We start from the raw sequence: 11,028 nt of genomic DNA, 5'->3' as shown, positions 1-11,028 counted from the left end.
CATTCCCTGGCTTTGGTGGCTGCCCGGTCATTCCCTGGCTTTGGTGGCTGCCCGGACATTCCCTGGCTTTGGTGGCTGCCCGGTCATTCCCTGGCCTTGGTTTCCCTTCCTAAGATGAAGGCTTTCAAGGCTCAGAGAGCCAGAAGCTGCTGCCGGCCGATGGCACAGCCTCTGCTGTAGGGCAGAGCCACGTGTATCTGCGGGGCTGAGCACCTGGAACCCTGCTCCTCCTTGCCCGCTGTGCCAGCCTGGCTCCCAAAATCAGGAGAAGGGGGCAACTCCTCCACCCACTGGGGCTTCGGTTAGGGCCAGGGCTGTGAGGGACCTCAGCCCCCAGCCCGCAGTGGGGTGAAGCACACTCGGGGGGGCTCCCACAGGTGATGGAATGAGGATGGAATGAGGATGGCGGGGGGTGGGGTGGGGGCCCTCGATGGCCTCCAGGACCCCACACGGAAACACAGGAGGTGACCCTAGCACGCCACAGAGCTGCAGAGATGCAGGCCGGGAGAGGGGGCCCCCAGGGTCCAGCCGGGTGCTCCCCCAGATGACGCCCAGCACTCCCACGCCACACCGCTGTTCAGAGGTGCACCCACACACCCTTGCTGACAGACCAGGCCCATGCATGTGCCCAGCGCTCCGCCCTGCCCCCACCACACGTGGGCCCAGGGGAGCAGGGGGAGCCCTCCCTGCAGGATGCCGAGTGGCATGGACCCTTGGGCTCCTGGCCCCTGGTGGTTCCAGGCTGGGGCGACCCTCCCCTGCACGAGCCCGTGAGGCTGTGGTGAAGCCCCAGCTCTGGCTGGGCTCAAGCCCCTCTGCCCTGCTGGAGGCATGGCCCTGGGCTGTCAGGAAGTATGGAGAGATGAAACGTCACAGCCCATGAGGCAGCCCGCGGCCCGCCTAGGGTGCCATGGCGGGGAGCCCCGAGGGCAGGGCCTTGTCACTGCTCTCCCAGGGCCTGTGTGGACTGCCCTGTGTCTGGCTCCCTAGCATATGGGCCGCCCGGGGCATGCTTGGCCTGTCCAGGGCCGAGACCTGTGGGTGGGCATGGAGGGCCCTGCTCAGGGCCAGCCTGGCTCCGCCGAGGACCTGCCCGCAGCCCCTCCCCGCCCCAGCACAGGCCGGGCGCCTTACCTGCCAGCGTCAGAGGCTACTCTCGTAGCTGGTGGCCACCTTCTGGCCCTTAAGCCCAGCACCCCAGCTTAGTCCTGGCGCTGGTGGGGGGGGTTCTACAGTGGACAAGAGGCGCCTTTCAGTGTGGTGCGGCTGCGCCCTATGTCCCTGGCGTGCAGAGGCGAGGCGGGTGGTCCCGCCGGGCCGGGGAGGGGCCCTGCTCCCTGAGGGGTGCAGCCACAGCTTGGGGCAGGAAGGTGGGGGCATCCGTCAAGAGGGGCCAGGAGGCTGCGCCAGGGTTCTCATGCCTCCCATCCGTGCAGCACCAGCTGGCCACGCCCCACTCGCAGGCTGCAGGTTGGCCGGAGCTGAGCCCGCCTCACCTGACAAGTGCTGGGCCGCGGGTGGGTCGTGTGTGCTCAGCAGCTGGGCCTGGATGGTCTCCACCACCCTCTTGAAGCGGCGACTGGGGCCTAGGGGAGACAGGGGGTTACGCCCTGGACAGGCCTGGGCCCGGAGCCGCCCCGGGGGCACCGGCTCACCTGAGAGCAGGGTGAAGGTGACCGAGTAGATGCCGTTCTCCTTCTGCGCCTCCCCTCCCTCTGTGTAGGTGATATCCACCTGGAACTTGACAGGCTTCTGGAACACGGCTGGCCCCCCCGTGGCCTTGTACTCGGCCCGGAAGCTCGTCTGGGAGATGACACTGTGGCTGAGGCTGGGGATCTGTGGAGAGGGAGCAGTGTGAGCGTGGCTGGCCTGGCAGGTCCCACCCTGGCCCTCTGGGGAGGCAGCCCTGGGGCGAGCCAGCCCCAGCGTACACACGTTGTGAGCACCCAGGCACCTCTGCTTCCACATCTGGGAGGGGCACAGAGCGGGTGGAGACGGTCGGAGCAGGGAGGGGGCGTTTCCAGCCCCCACCCTCCAAAGCTTTGGTCCCCTTAGCGGGGGTGGCTGAACCCCTGCCATGGATTTTTCTCACGCAGCCACAGCACAGGACGGCCAGGACCTCACAGAGGAGCCTTAAGGGCAAAGATGGAGGTGAGAGGTGAGCCCTGCAGCCTGAGGTGGGGGTCCAAGGTGGAGCTGAGTGGGAGGTGGGGAGTCTGGGAGCTGCCACTGAGAGGGAGGTGCCAGGACAGGGCTGGAGCCGTGCCCTCCTGCTGGGGCTTCCTGGGACTCCCACTGTTTGCAGGACTTATGGAGCTGGGCACTGGCTGTGTGGGCTCCACAGTACTGAGGGGCAGCTGCTGGAAGCAGAACTCAGGGCCAGCCAGTGCACGGGGCCCAGGCTGGCACATGGCCACCTTACTGGGGCCGGCATGGGGAGGGGCTGAGGCCACCGCTGAGTCTGAGGTTGGCCGTGGCAACCAGGGGCAGCATGAAGGGGTATGGTGAGGGAGGAGGCCCAAGGAAGTGAGCAGCCTGTGGGGACGGGGACACTGAGGGTCCCCGAGGCCAGGGTCCAAGTACAGCCTGAGGCCTGCCCAGCGCTGGGCTCTCCTGGCCCTGGAGCCTTCTGCAGGGGCTCCAAGCTAAGCTGTCCCTACGGCGCGAAGGGAACCTCAGCTGCAGCCAGGGCAGCAGTGGCCTGAGTGCCTGGGGGCAGAGCGTCAGGTGGAGTGGAGGCCAGCCCCCAGCTAGAGAGGCTGCCACAGGGAGCCACAGCCTGATCTTGCCAAGATCCTGGGGCCTGGGCAGTAGTGAGCACACGGCAGGACAGCAGCCCTGGGGAGGCAGGTGGCGGGGGAGGTGGGGGGCAGCCCCTGTGACGCCTCAGCACTGGGTGCAATACCGGGTGGGGCAGGGCCGACAAGGAAGGGGCCTCCTGACGGGACTGGGTGTTGGAGTCCTGGCGATAAAACTTCTCCATTTGAGGCTGGAAGGGCTTTTCTGCTCCTCCTAAGCCAAAGGTGCCCAGCAAAGACAAGTGAAGCCCACCCAAGACCCTCACTCTGTGGAGAGCCGCCTGGCCTCCGAGGGCAGGGTGAGACCAGGGAAACTGAGACGCCTGAGGCCGGGGGTTGAGAGCCCCACAGGTTCCTGGGGTCATGGCCTCACAAGGGTTTCTCCCTAAGTCTCATGGAAATGTCCCCCTCTGAGACCCACGCAGCTGGAGCCTTCCTTCTGCCCCACGTGCCAGCTGCCCAGGCCTGCCCAGCACACACCTAGGGCTGCTGGGGACCAGTGAGCAAGGCCCCGACTCCCTCTACAGGCCAAGTGCCCCAGATGGGCAGTGAGCCCTCCCGCACGAGGCTGGGGGGAAGACAGCGCCTGTCCAGTGAAGGCAGCCAGGCCGGCCCACAGGTGAGTGGACGTCCATGCTGTGTGTGTGGACGTGTCCCGTCTAAGTGAGGAGCCTGGATTCTTGGGGCTGGGCGGCGTGGGGCTGGGAGGGCAGCCCGCCTCCCCTGGCGCCCTGTGGCCTCACCGACAGGAAGGCGTGCACGATGTCAGCCTTGATGGAGCTCAGAGGCTTGTCTTTGATGACCACGAAGATCTGCTCCTCCTTCTCCAGGCTGATGAAGTTCCCAAACCAGGACTTCTTGGCCAGCCTGGGCAACAGGAGACAGAGGCTGTGAGGACTGAGGCGTGGTACTGTCCACATCCCTGCCTCCCTCGAACCTGGGGCTGGAACAGTGGAATCCTCAATTCCTGCGTGATGCAAACGGCCGTCTCCGCAGTGCTAGCCAGAACCCATGGCCCTGACCCCGACGCCCTAACCCTAGCCCATATGCCCTGACCATCACCGTTAGCAACGCTAACCCTGACCACAACCTTTATCCAAGCCCTAATGCCCTAACCCTGGCCCATGGCCCAGCCAGGTTCCACGGCCCTAACTGGCCCCTCTTGGTTCCCTAGAGTTGTGTCCGGGCAGCACTCGCTGGAGACCCCACTGGGAAGGAAAGGAGAGGGAAGTGGGGTGACCCCTGCCCCTGGCCTTGCGCCTCCATTTCTGGGTGAGCCCTAGTCAGGTGCCCAGTGGCATCCTGGCTGAGGTGCCCAGCCTGGAGCTGGGAAAACCAGGGAGCTGTACGCAGGCAGTGGCAGGACAGGTACGGCACAGACACCAGGAGCTGCATGCCCTCCCACCAGACAGGGCAGCCTCAGCACCCCTGGGGCTGCCCTCCTGTGTTTAGCACATGTGGCCATGTGGCTTCCCTGTGGCTCTAGCCTGGCAGCGCCGGTCCCTACCCTGTAGAGTAGAGATCGCTTCCAGACCTCTGAGGCTGGCCGGGGAAGGGTGGTTCAGGGCTTGCCACAGCCACGCAGACCCTGGCTCCCAGATGCCACCACAGTGGGTGGCCCCACCCCAGGCCAGGACAGTGCTGCTAACCTCATGACTGGCAGGCCTGACTGACATCACTTCCTCTGCTGGACGCAGGACCCGGTGACAACGGCTGGCACCACCCACCTGCCCAGCCCGCCTAGCCGCCCCACACCCCTCCCTACCCCTGGCCCGGCTGCCGACCTGCCACTCGCTCCCAAGTCTAGCAATGTCCCTCCACAGGTGAGCCCTCCTCACCAAGGCCCCTGTGAGAGGTGGCTCAAGTTGGTCTCCTGAAGTCACCTGTGCCACCCTCCCCCAGAAGCAGACGGGACCTGCAACTCGCTTCCAACAGGAGAGCGGGGAGACGCTTCTGAGGCCACACAAAGCTGCTCCTGTCTTGCTGGCAGGCTCACCCCAACGCGCAGAGGCCCTCTGCTCTCCAGCTTGAGGGCACCCGAACCCCACCCACCAGCGAGGGAGCCAGGAAGCCCAGTCATGAGGACCACGGCCAGGGGTGCCTCTAGCACAGCCCCTGAGACTCTCAGGCAGAGCGCACCGGGGTGGGGGTTCGCAGTGGTGGCTCGCGCTGCCGACGTCCCATGCGGCTGCTGCCTGGAGGTGGAACCAGGTGCTGCACGGAGAGGCAGAGACAGGGACCGGGAGGAGGGGCCAGCAGGGCTGGGGCTCAGTGGTGCCCTCTCCCGACTGATTCTGAGGCCCCTCCCAGCGGCCTCTCAACTCCCCTTTCCCTTGCCCATTCCTGGAAGTGCCTCGTTGGCCACCGTGGCCGTCCTCGTGAGGCCCAGGAGTCCTACTAGACAAGCACGGGGACCGGGCCCAGCCGTCGCTCAGCCCCTCGACACTGCCTCAGTGTCCTGCTGGTCTTGCTGGCTGGCTGTCCTGGGTTCAAAGCTCCGAGGGCCAGCTCTGGCCCTGACCTTATCCCCCTCCCCCTATGCCAGGACCTGGAGCCAGGAAGTGCACGGGGCAGCCAGGCAGTTCTGGAAGCACAGATGGGTTTCTGCATGGTCAACGTTCTGCCCGACGAAGAGACAGGAAAGATGGCACAAACGTGGCTCTCTGAGGCCGGGGGGTGCAGCATTTGGCAAAAATAGTCCCACGTGTGACAGATGCCGGAGGGCCCAGGGAGGCCAGGCCGATGAGGGGTGAGGGGCCTGTGCTGTGACGCCAGCACCCACGTGGTAGACAGTGCACAGCCTGGCCAGATGCTAGTATGGGTGTTGCTGCGAAGCGATTTTTAGATGAGACGAACTTAAATCAGTCTCCTGTTGAGTCTGGCGGGGGACCCTTCCTCACAGCGTGGTGCATCCACCAGGTTCGGTCTTCCTGGAGAAAGAACGCCCCTCGAGGCTGCAACCTGGAAGCTGCCTGGGCTTCCAGCCAGGGCTTCAGACTCAAGGACATCAGCCCTGAGTGTCCAGCCGGCAGCCCTGCACGTCCCAAACAACCGCACGTGCCCTTCCTGAAGCCACTGCCCCCCTTGCACACACAGCCCCTTGGTTCTGTTCCTCTGAGGTGCCCGGTTGGCATGGGGCTGGCGGCAGCTGGGGCTGGGGGTTGTCTCAGGTCCCCAGCAAGCGAGTCGTCACCAAAGAGGGTCTGTGGGAGGCGTCCGTGCCGGGCCCTCGGGAGGGCTCAGGGCCTCCAGGCCGTCTCAAGATGGGGGAGGGGAGAAGCGCAGGCAGCTGCAGTGGCGTCAAAGCCACCTTCCTGGCTTTGATGTTTTCTACCTTCTCTGAGGAAAATAATTATGAGTCTGTTCATGCAAGCTTTTGGTAGCAGCAGAAATGGCAATGTCAGGGCCTAGGCAGAGGGTTCCCAAGTCTGCTGAGCCCTGTGCCTCGGGGCTTGCGATGATGCCTACACACCTCCGACCTAGGCACCCAGCTGGAAGGGCGGCCTGACCGGTGCAGAAAGGCCACTGGGGCGGGATCCTGGCACAGACTGCAGATGCCGCTCCTGGGGCTTAGCGCTGAGCACTTTCCACAGGGCCCCTGGTTTAAAGCCGGCAGCAGGATGAAGGTTCTTCTCTTACTCGGTCCACAGTTGCCCACACCTCGTTTCCCGGGGTCTCCTGTGAAATGACTCGGGCCCGGCCACCGCTCTCTGCAGCTGCCTGGCCTGGGGTCACGCTGCAGGCTTGTATGTGACACCAGCAGTCGCCTGGTCACGGGGACGCTGCCCAGTGACTAGGGCCATCGTGGAGGAGAGAGGGCCTGGGCACTGGGAAGGGGTCTCTCTGGGGACATCTTGGCCCGGACGCCAGTCACAGTGGCCCCCAGGGCACTGCAGCACCTGGGTGCTGTGGAGTCTCTGCAGTGGCACCTCTCACGGCTCAGAAAGGCGGCGGGGCCAGGCCTCAGCTTGGCGGCTCTGCTCCGCCCCTGCACACGTGTTCCCACCAGGCCTGCTGCCCCAGGGCTGCCTCTTTCTTCCTAACACAGGCTGCTTTCTCCTTGACATCAGACCGACCCTGAGTCTCTGCCCTTGGCGAGTTCAGGCCCTCAGGAGACTCTGCCCAGTGTACCCCCCGCTCGCCTCCAGCCAGCCCCAGGCTCTCCCGAGGCCTGAAGCTTCTCAGCAGAGCTGGGGGCTCCTTCCCTGGCTGCCCTTCCCCTCACTGCTGGGTATTCGAAATTCAGAGACTCAGTGGCCGAGACGGGCCTGCTCGCAGTGGGAGGTGGAGCCAGGTGGAGGAGCCCCCATCGGCCACAGGGGAAGGGTTCCGTGCCCCTCCCCCGGCCAGCCCAGTGTCAGGTGCCAGGAGGCCTCCAGCAGGGGCCACTTACTCTGGAGACGACTCTGGGGTCAGGTTGGACATCTCCTCTGGCGTCGGAACTGTGCACATGGGATGAACAGGAGGGAAAGCCCGGTGACCACTCCATCCTTCCCCTGCCCTGGCCGCCTTGCGCCGAGGTCAGGGTCATCAGGAGTCCACCCCCACACACTGGGACAGCCCCAGGGACACGGTCCCCACCCAGCTCCCTGCCACCTTAGAGGCTCCACTGGCCGTGGTGCCCTGGGGCTAAGGGGGAGCTGTCCCCGCCTCTGGTGCTGAAGTCGGCTGTGCCTTCTCCAGCAACACTGGCTGGCCCTTGGTGCCCACACATGGGGGCCTCCTGACTGGCAGTGCCCCCTTGGCCAGCTCTCCTTGCTGTGTGCCTGGCCCCAGGACACGGAGTGGGTAGACTCGGGAACACAGAATGTCTGGAGGGGGTGCCAGCCTGTGCGGCAGGTAGGAAAAACAGGATGCTTTCGGGACAGTGAGCCATGGGCAGGCCCAAGCCACCCCTGCAGCTGCAGGCCCTGCGGACTGGTCTGGCACTGCTGGGGGGCCTCTCCGGGGCAGCCTCTGCTCTCTCCCAGCCCTGCTCTGGTGCCTCCGGGGAGACACTCACCTTGCAGTTTCCGGCGGTGGAAGCGGGGTGAGCCCAGAAAGCTGTTCTTGATGGAGTTGAGCCGCGCCCTCCAGGGCACCCCTCCGACGCTGGGGCTGGACGGTGGCGTGGGGTTGGGCGTGCCGGCCGGGCTCTCCTTTGGCGTGTGGACAGGCGTCCCCTTGGGGGTGGGGAGGGGACTGCCCCTTGGTGAGGGGTGAGGGGTCACCTGTATGATGGGGACAGATTTGGTGTTTGGTTCAATCCCAGTGGGTGGGGGCCGGGGGGGCACCCGCAGGGCAGGTGGGCCCAGGGGTGGTGCCAGCTGGGGACAAAGGCCGGCGGCGGGAGTCCGGGCCGGGGTGCTGGCCGGGAAGGGGTTGGACTTGGTGCCCTGCAGAGGTTTGTCGCTCAGCTTGGCCTTGCACGGCAAGGTCTGGGTCTTGGGGTCGGGCCGCGGGGCGGCCTGCGGAGGGAGGACGTATCCGGGCCTCGAGGCGCTCCCACAAGCTTCGGGCTCCGTGGAGGTGGTCAGGGGGCGGGCCACGAAGGGCAGCTCAGGGGGCGGTGGGGGCAGGACAAGCTTCCTAATAGGCTACAGGGAGGCGCAGGGAGCGAGCGGGGCGGGGGCAGCCGCGCGGCACGTGCACCCCAGTCCCCCACAGGCACATAGCACAGGAGGACCAGAAAGAAGCGGGCGGGAGCGGGAGGGTGGGGAGGCAGGCAGGGAGGCAGGCGGGCATGGGCAGGAGGGTTCGCCACAAAAGAAAACAAGTGACACACAAGAAAACAAACAAAACAAAAAACAAAAGAGCGTGCAGTTAGCAAAGCAGCCCGCGCCACAGAGCAGCAGCCGCCACAGGAGCTCGGGCGTGGGGGGGTGTGCCTGGGGCTGCTTCCCAGGGTCCGCGGAGGCCTGCCCCCTCCCTGGCACACGCCGACTGGCAGGGTTGGGGCCTGTGAGGATCCGGGCTGGGTGGGGGTGGGGGGGTCACTCACCCGGGGGCTGCTCAGTGGGCTGGTGGAAAGGCCTGAGGAGGCACCGCTGATGGACCGAGACCTGGAGGTCACAAGGTACAGGGCCACGGCTCAGCCAGGGGGCAGCGGAGCAGCAGGCACTGGGCTCTGCTCCCCCCAGGTAAACCCTCCAGGTAAACCCTCCAGGAGGCCTGGAGCCCAGGCCAAGAGCCTCGAGGCCCTGGGTCCTGCTGCACACCCTGCCAATTCCAGGAGCGCCCAGGGCGCCTGGCCGTGCCCAGCCCCACTGGGGCCCCCATCAGAGCCCACGTGTGGGGGCCACCCCATGCCAGCAGCCCAGGCACAGCACAGAATGTGGCATCAGACGGCCGCAGCAAGGGACCATCCAGCGTGGGGGTGGACAGAGGGACAAGGGGACAGACGGGGACTTCCTGTGAGCTCCCTGTATCCAGCTCCTTCTGCTCCAGGCCTCATGCTGCCTCCAGCCTCCCATGCCCCTGCTGCCAAGTTCCTCCCCACCCCGACGGCTGAGCTCTCCCAGGATGCCCGTGAGGGATGCCTGGGTCAGCGGCCAGCCCTCCCCTTGTTCACAACCAGGAGGGGCCAGGCTGGGGCGGCTGCTGGCAGGGACGGTGGGGCCTTGTCCCACCACTGCCCTACTCGGCCTGACACCTGACACAGCAGGAGGGAGGCCCTGGCCCGGTGTGCCCGGCTGAGACTCCGGTGTGCGGCCGCCACCCCCATGCAGGGACCAGGACGGCCGTGTGTCGCTCCACCACACTGCACAGACGAGCCGGCGCCCGCACGCCCGGACAGTGGCAGTTGCCATCCTTGGAGGAAGGAAGTGCAGGGAGGGGCCGAGGCAGCCGCCGAAGAGAAGAGGACAGAGAAGAGTAAAAGCCCACCCCGCGCTGCCCGCCAGGCCTGCCCACCGCCAGCTGGCCACGAGGGGCCTCGCTGGTCCACACTACGGCCCAGGCCCTGGACCATGGAGAGCGCCACGCTGGCCACACACTTGGCTCCTGGACACCCGGGGACCGGGCCCCACGGCGACGACCCTCCAACTCCCTCACCAGACACAGCTAAGGGGCAGGGAGGCGGCGGGGACCCCATGCCCAACCCAGCCTGTCTGGGTCAGGATGGCACCCAGGGCTGGGACTGGACCCAGAGCTTTCAGGCCTGAGCTGCGAGCTGCGGACAACCCTCATGGTGACAGCAGCCACCAGTGAGGCCCTGGACCTGTGGTTCCTGTCGAGCCCGCCCAGAGCTCGTGACTGGGCACGAGGAAGACAGAAGAGGCGCCGGAAGCCCTGAGGTGGAGGGACTGAGCCCCGGTCCTGTCTGGCCAGGCAGCCGCTGGAATGCTGAGCTACAACTGCTGGGGCAGGGGCAGGAGATGGCACCAGCCCTGAGGGCAGCCAGGGCAGGCAGGGTGGGGGCACACGGGTGGGGGTCACAGGTAGGTGCAGGGCCAGGGCTCAAAGAGGCCCGACTGGCAGCCAGCATGCTACGGCCTTGGGAGACGGCGCCACCTGCCCAGGCGCGGAAGGCTGGCCCCGGGCAGAGGCCCCTCTGACGGCGGCACCTCCTGCCCTCCTCAGCTCCTGCAGGTGGGCACAGGACGGCTGCTGGGCTTCAACTCTGGCTGGCCCCAGGGGCAGCAGGGCCGCTGAGGCCCGCTGGACACAACACAGGGGCTGGCAGGAGGGGCGGCTCAGCCTGCAGCCACGCGCGGGGCTCTAGCCCCAGGCCCTGTGAGCCACAGTGTGTGGTCCCTCGCGGGTAGGCGTGCCACGCCTCGGCAGCCCCACCCCTCCTCCTTGGCCTCTGCCTAGCCCGCGGGCCCTTCCCTGGCTTGCTGGTCGGCTCCACTGCCGCAGGGGCCCTGCAGCCCAGCCCGCCACCAGACCCGCCCATGTGCCTGCCCGGCCTGAGGCAGGACAGCGTGTCTGGGGCTGGGAGGTGCGGGGACGGGTGGTCGGGGTGTATACCTGTCTTCTTTGCTGAATTGGGGATGGGCCTCAGCGATATCCAGGCTTTTACTGAACATTGCTTTACTACAGCAGAACAGAGCGAGAAAACACAGTTACTGACGGCCACATGCGGGCACAGGTCGGCCCCCAGGGCCCGGGCCACACCAGGTAAGAACACGCGGCTCTGAGGCTGGCGCACAAAGATGGCGAGAGAGGAGGCTGGGCCAGACGGCGCACCCCGCACTGTGTGACTGCTGGGCAGGGTGGCCTGGCCGGCCCCACCCCAGCCCCCGACCCC

General features: G+C 66.4%; 1 protein-coding gene across 2 annotated transcripts in view; it reads right to left on the bottom strand.

Annotated features, from left to right (window-relative positions):
* Positions 1–11,028, bottom strand: part of BRSK2 (BR serine/threonine kinase 2) — a 46,590-nt gene that overhangs the window by 5,149 nt on the left and 30,413 nt on the right. Inside the window, exons 13-20 of one of the 2 annotated variants that reach the window (XM_011930045.1) lie at positions 10,749–10,814; positions 8,779–8,839; positions 7,801–8,008; positions 7,192–7,240; positions 3,542–3,665; positions 1,656–1,836; positions 1,497–1,586; positions 1,135–1,229 (exon numbers count right to left, since the gene is read on the bottom strand). In XM_011930045.1, the coding sequence (XP_011785435.1) occupies positions 1,144–1,229; positions 1,497–1,586; positions 1,656–1,836; positions 3,542–3,665; positions 7,192–7,240; positions 7,801–8,008; positions 8,779–8,839; positions 10,749–10,814 (865 nt within the window). In that variant the 3' untranslated portion in view covers positions 1,135–1,143. The remainder of the gene's footprint in view (positions 1–1,134; positions 1,230–1,496; positions 1,587–1,655; positions 1,837–3,541; positions 3,666–7,191; positions 7,241–7,800; positions 8,009–8,778; positions 8,840–10,748; positions 10,815–11,028) is intronic. The other variant, XM_011930044.1, reaches the window with a different exon arrangement.

Source organism: Colobus angolensis, unplaced genomic scaffold (genome assembly GCF_000951035.1).
Source record: "Colobus angolensis palliatus isolate OR3802 unplaced genomic scaffold, Cang.pa_1.0 Scaffold84, whole genome shotgun sequence".
Taxonomy (NCBI): domain Eukaryota; kingdom Metazoa; phylum Chordata; class Mammalia; order Primates; family Cercopithecidae; genus Colobus; species Colobus angolensis.
This window is presented reverse-complemented; position numbering and strand designations above follow the sequence as displayed.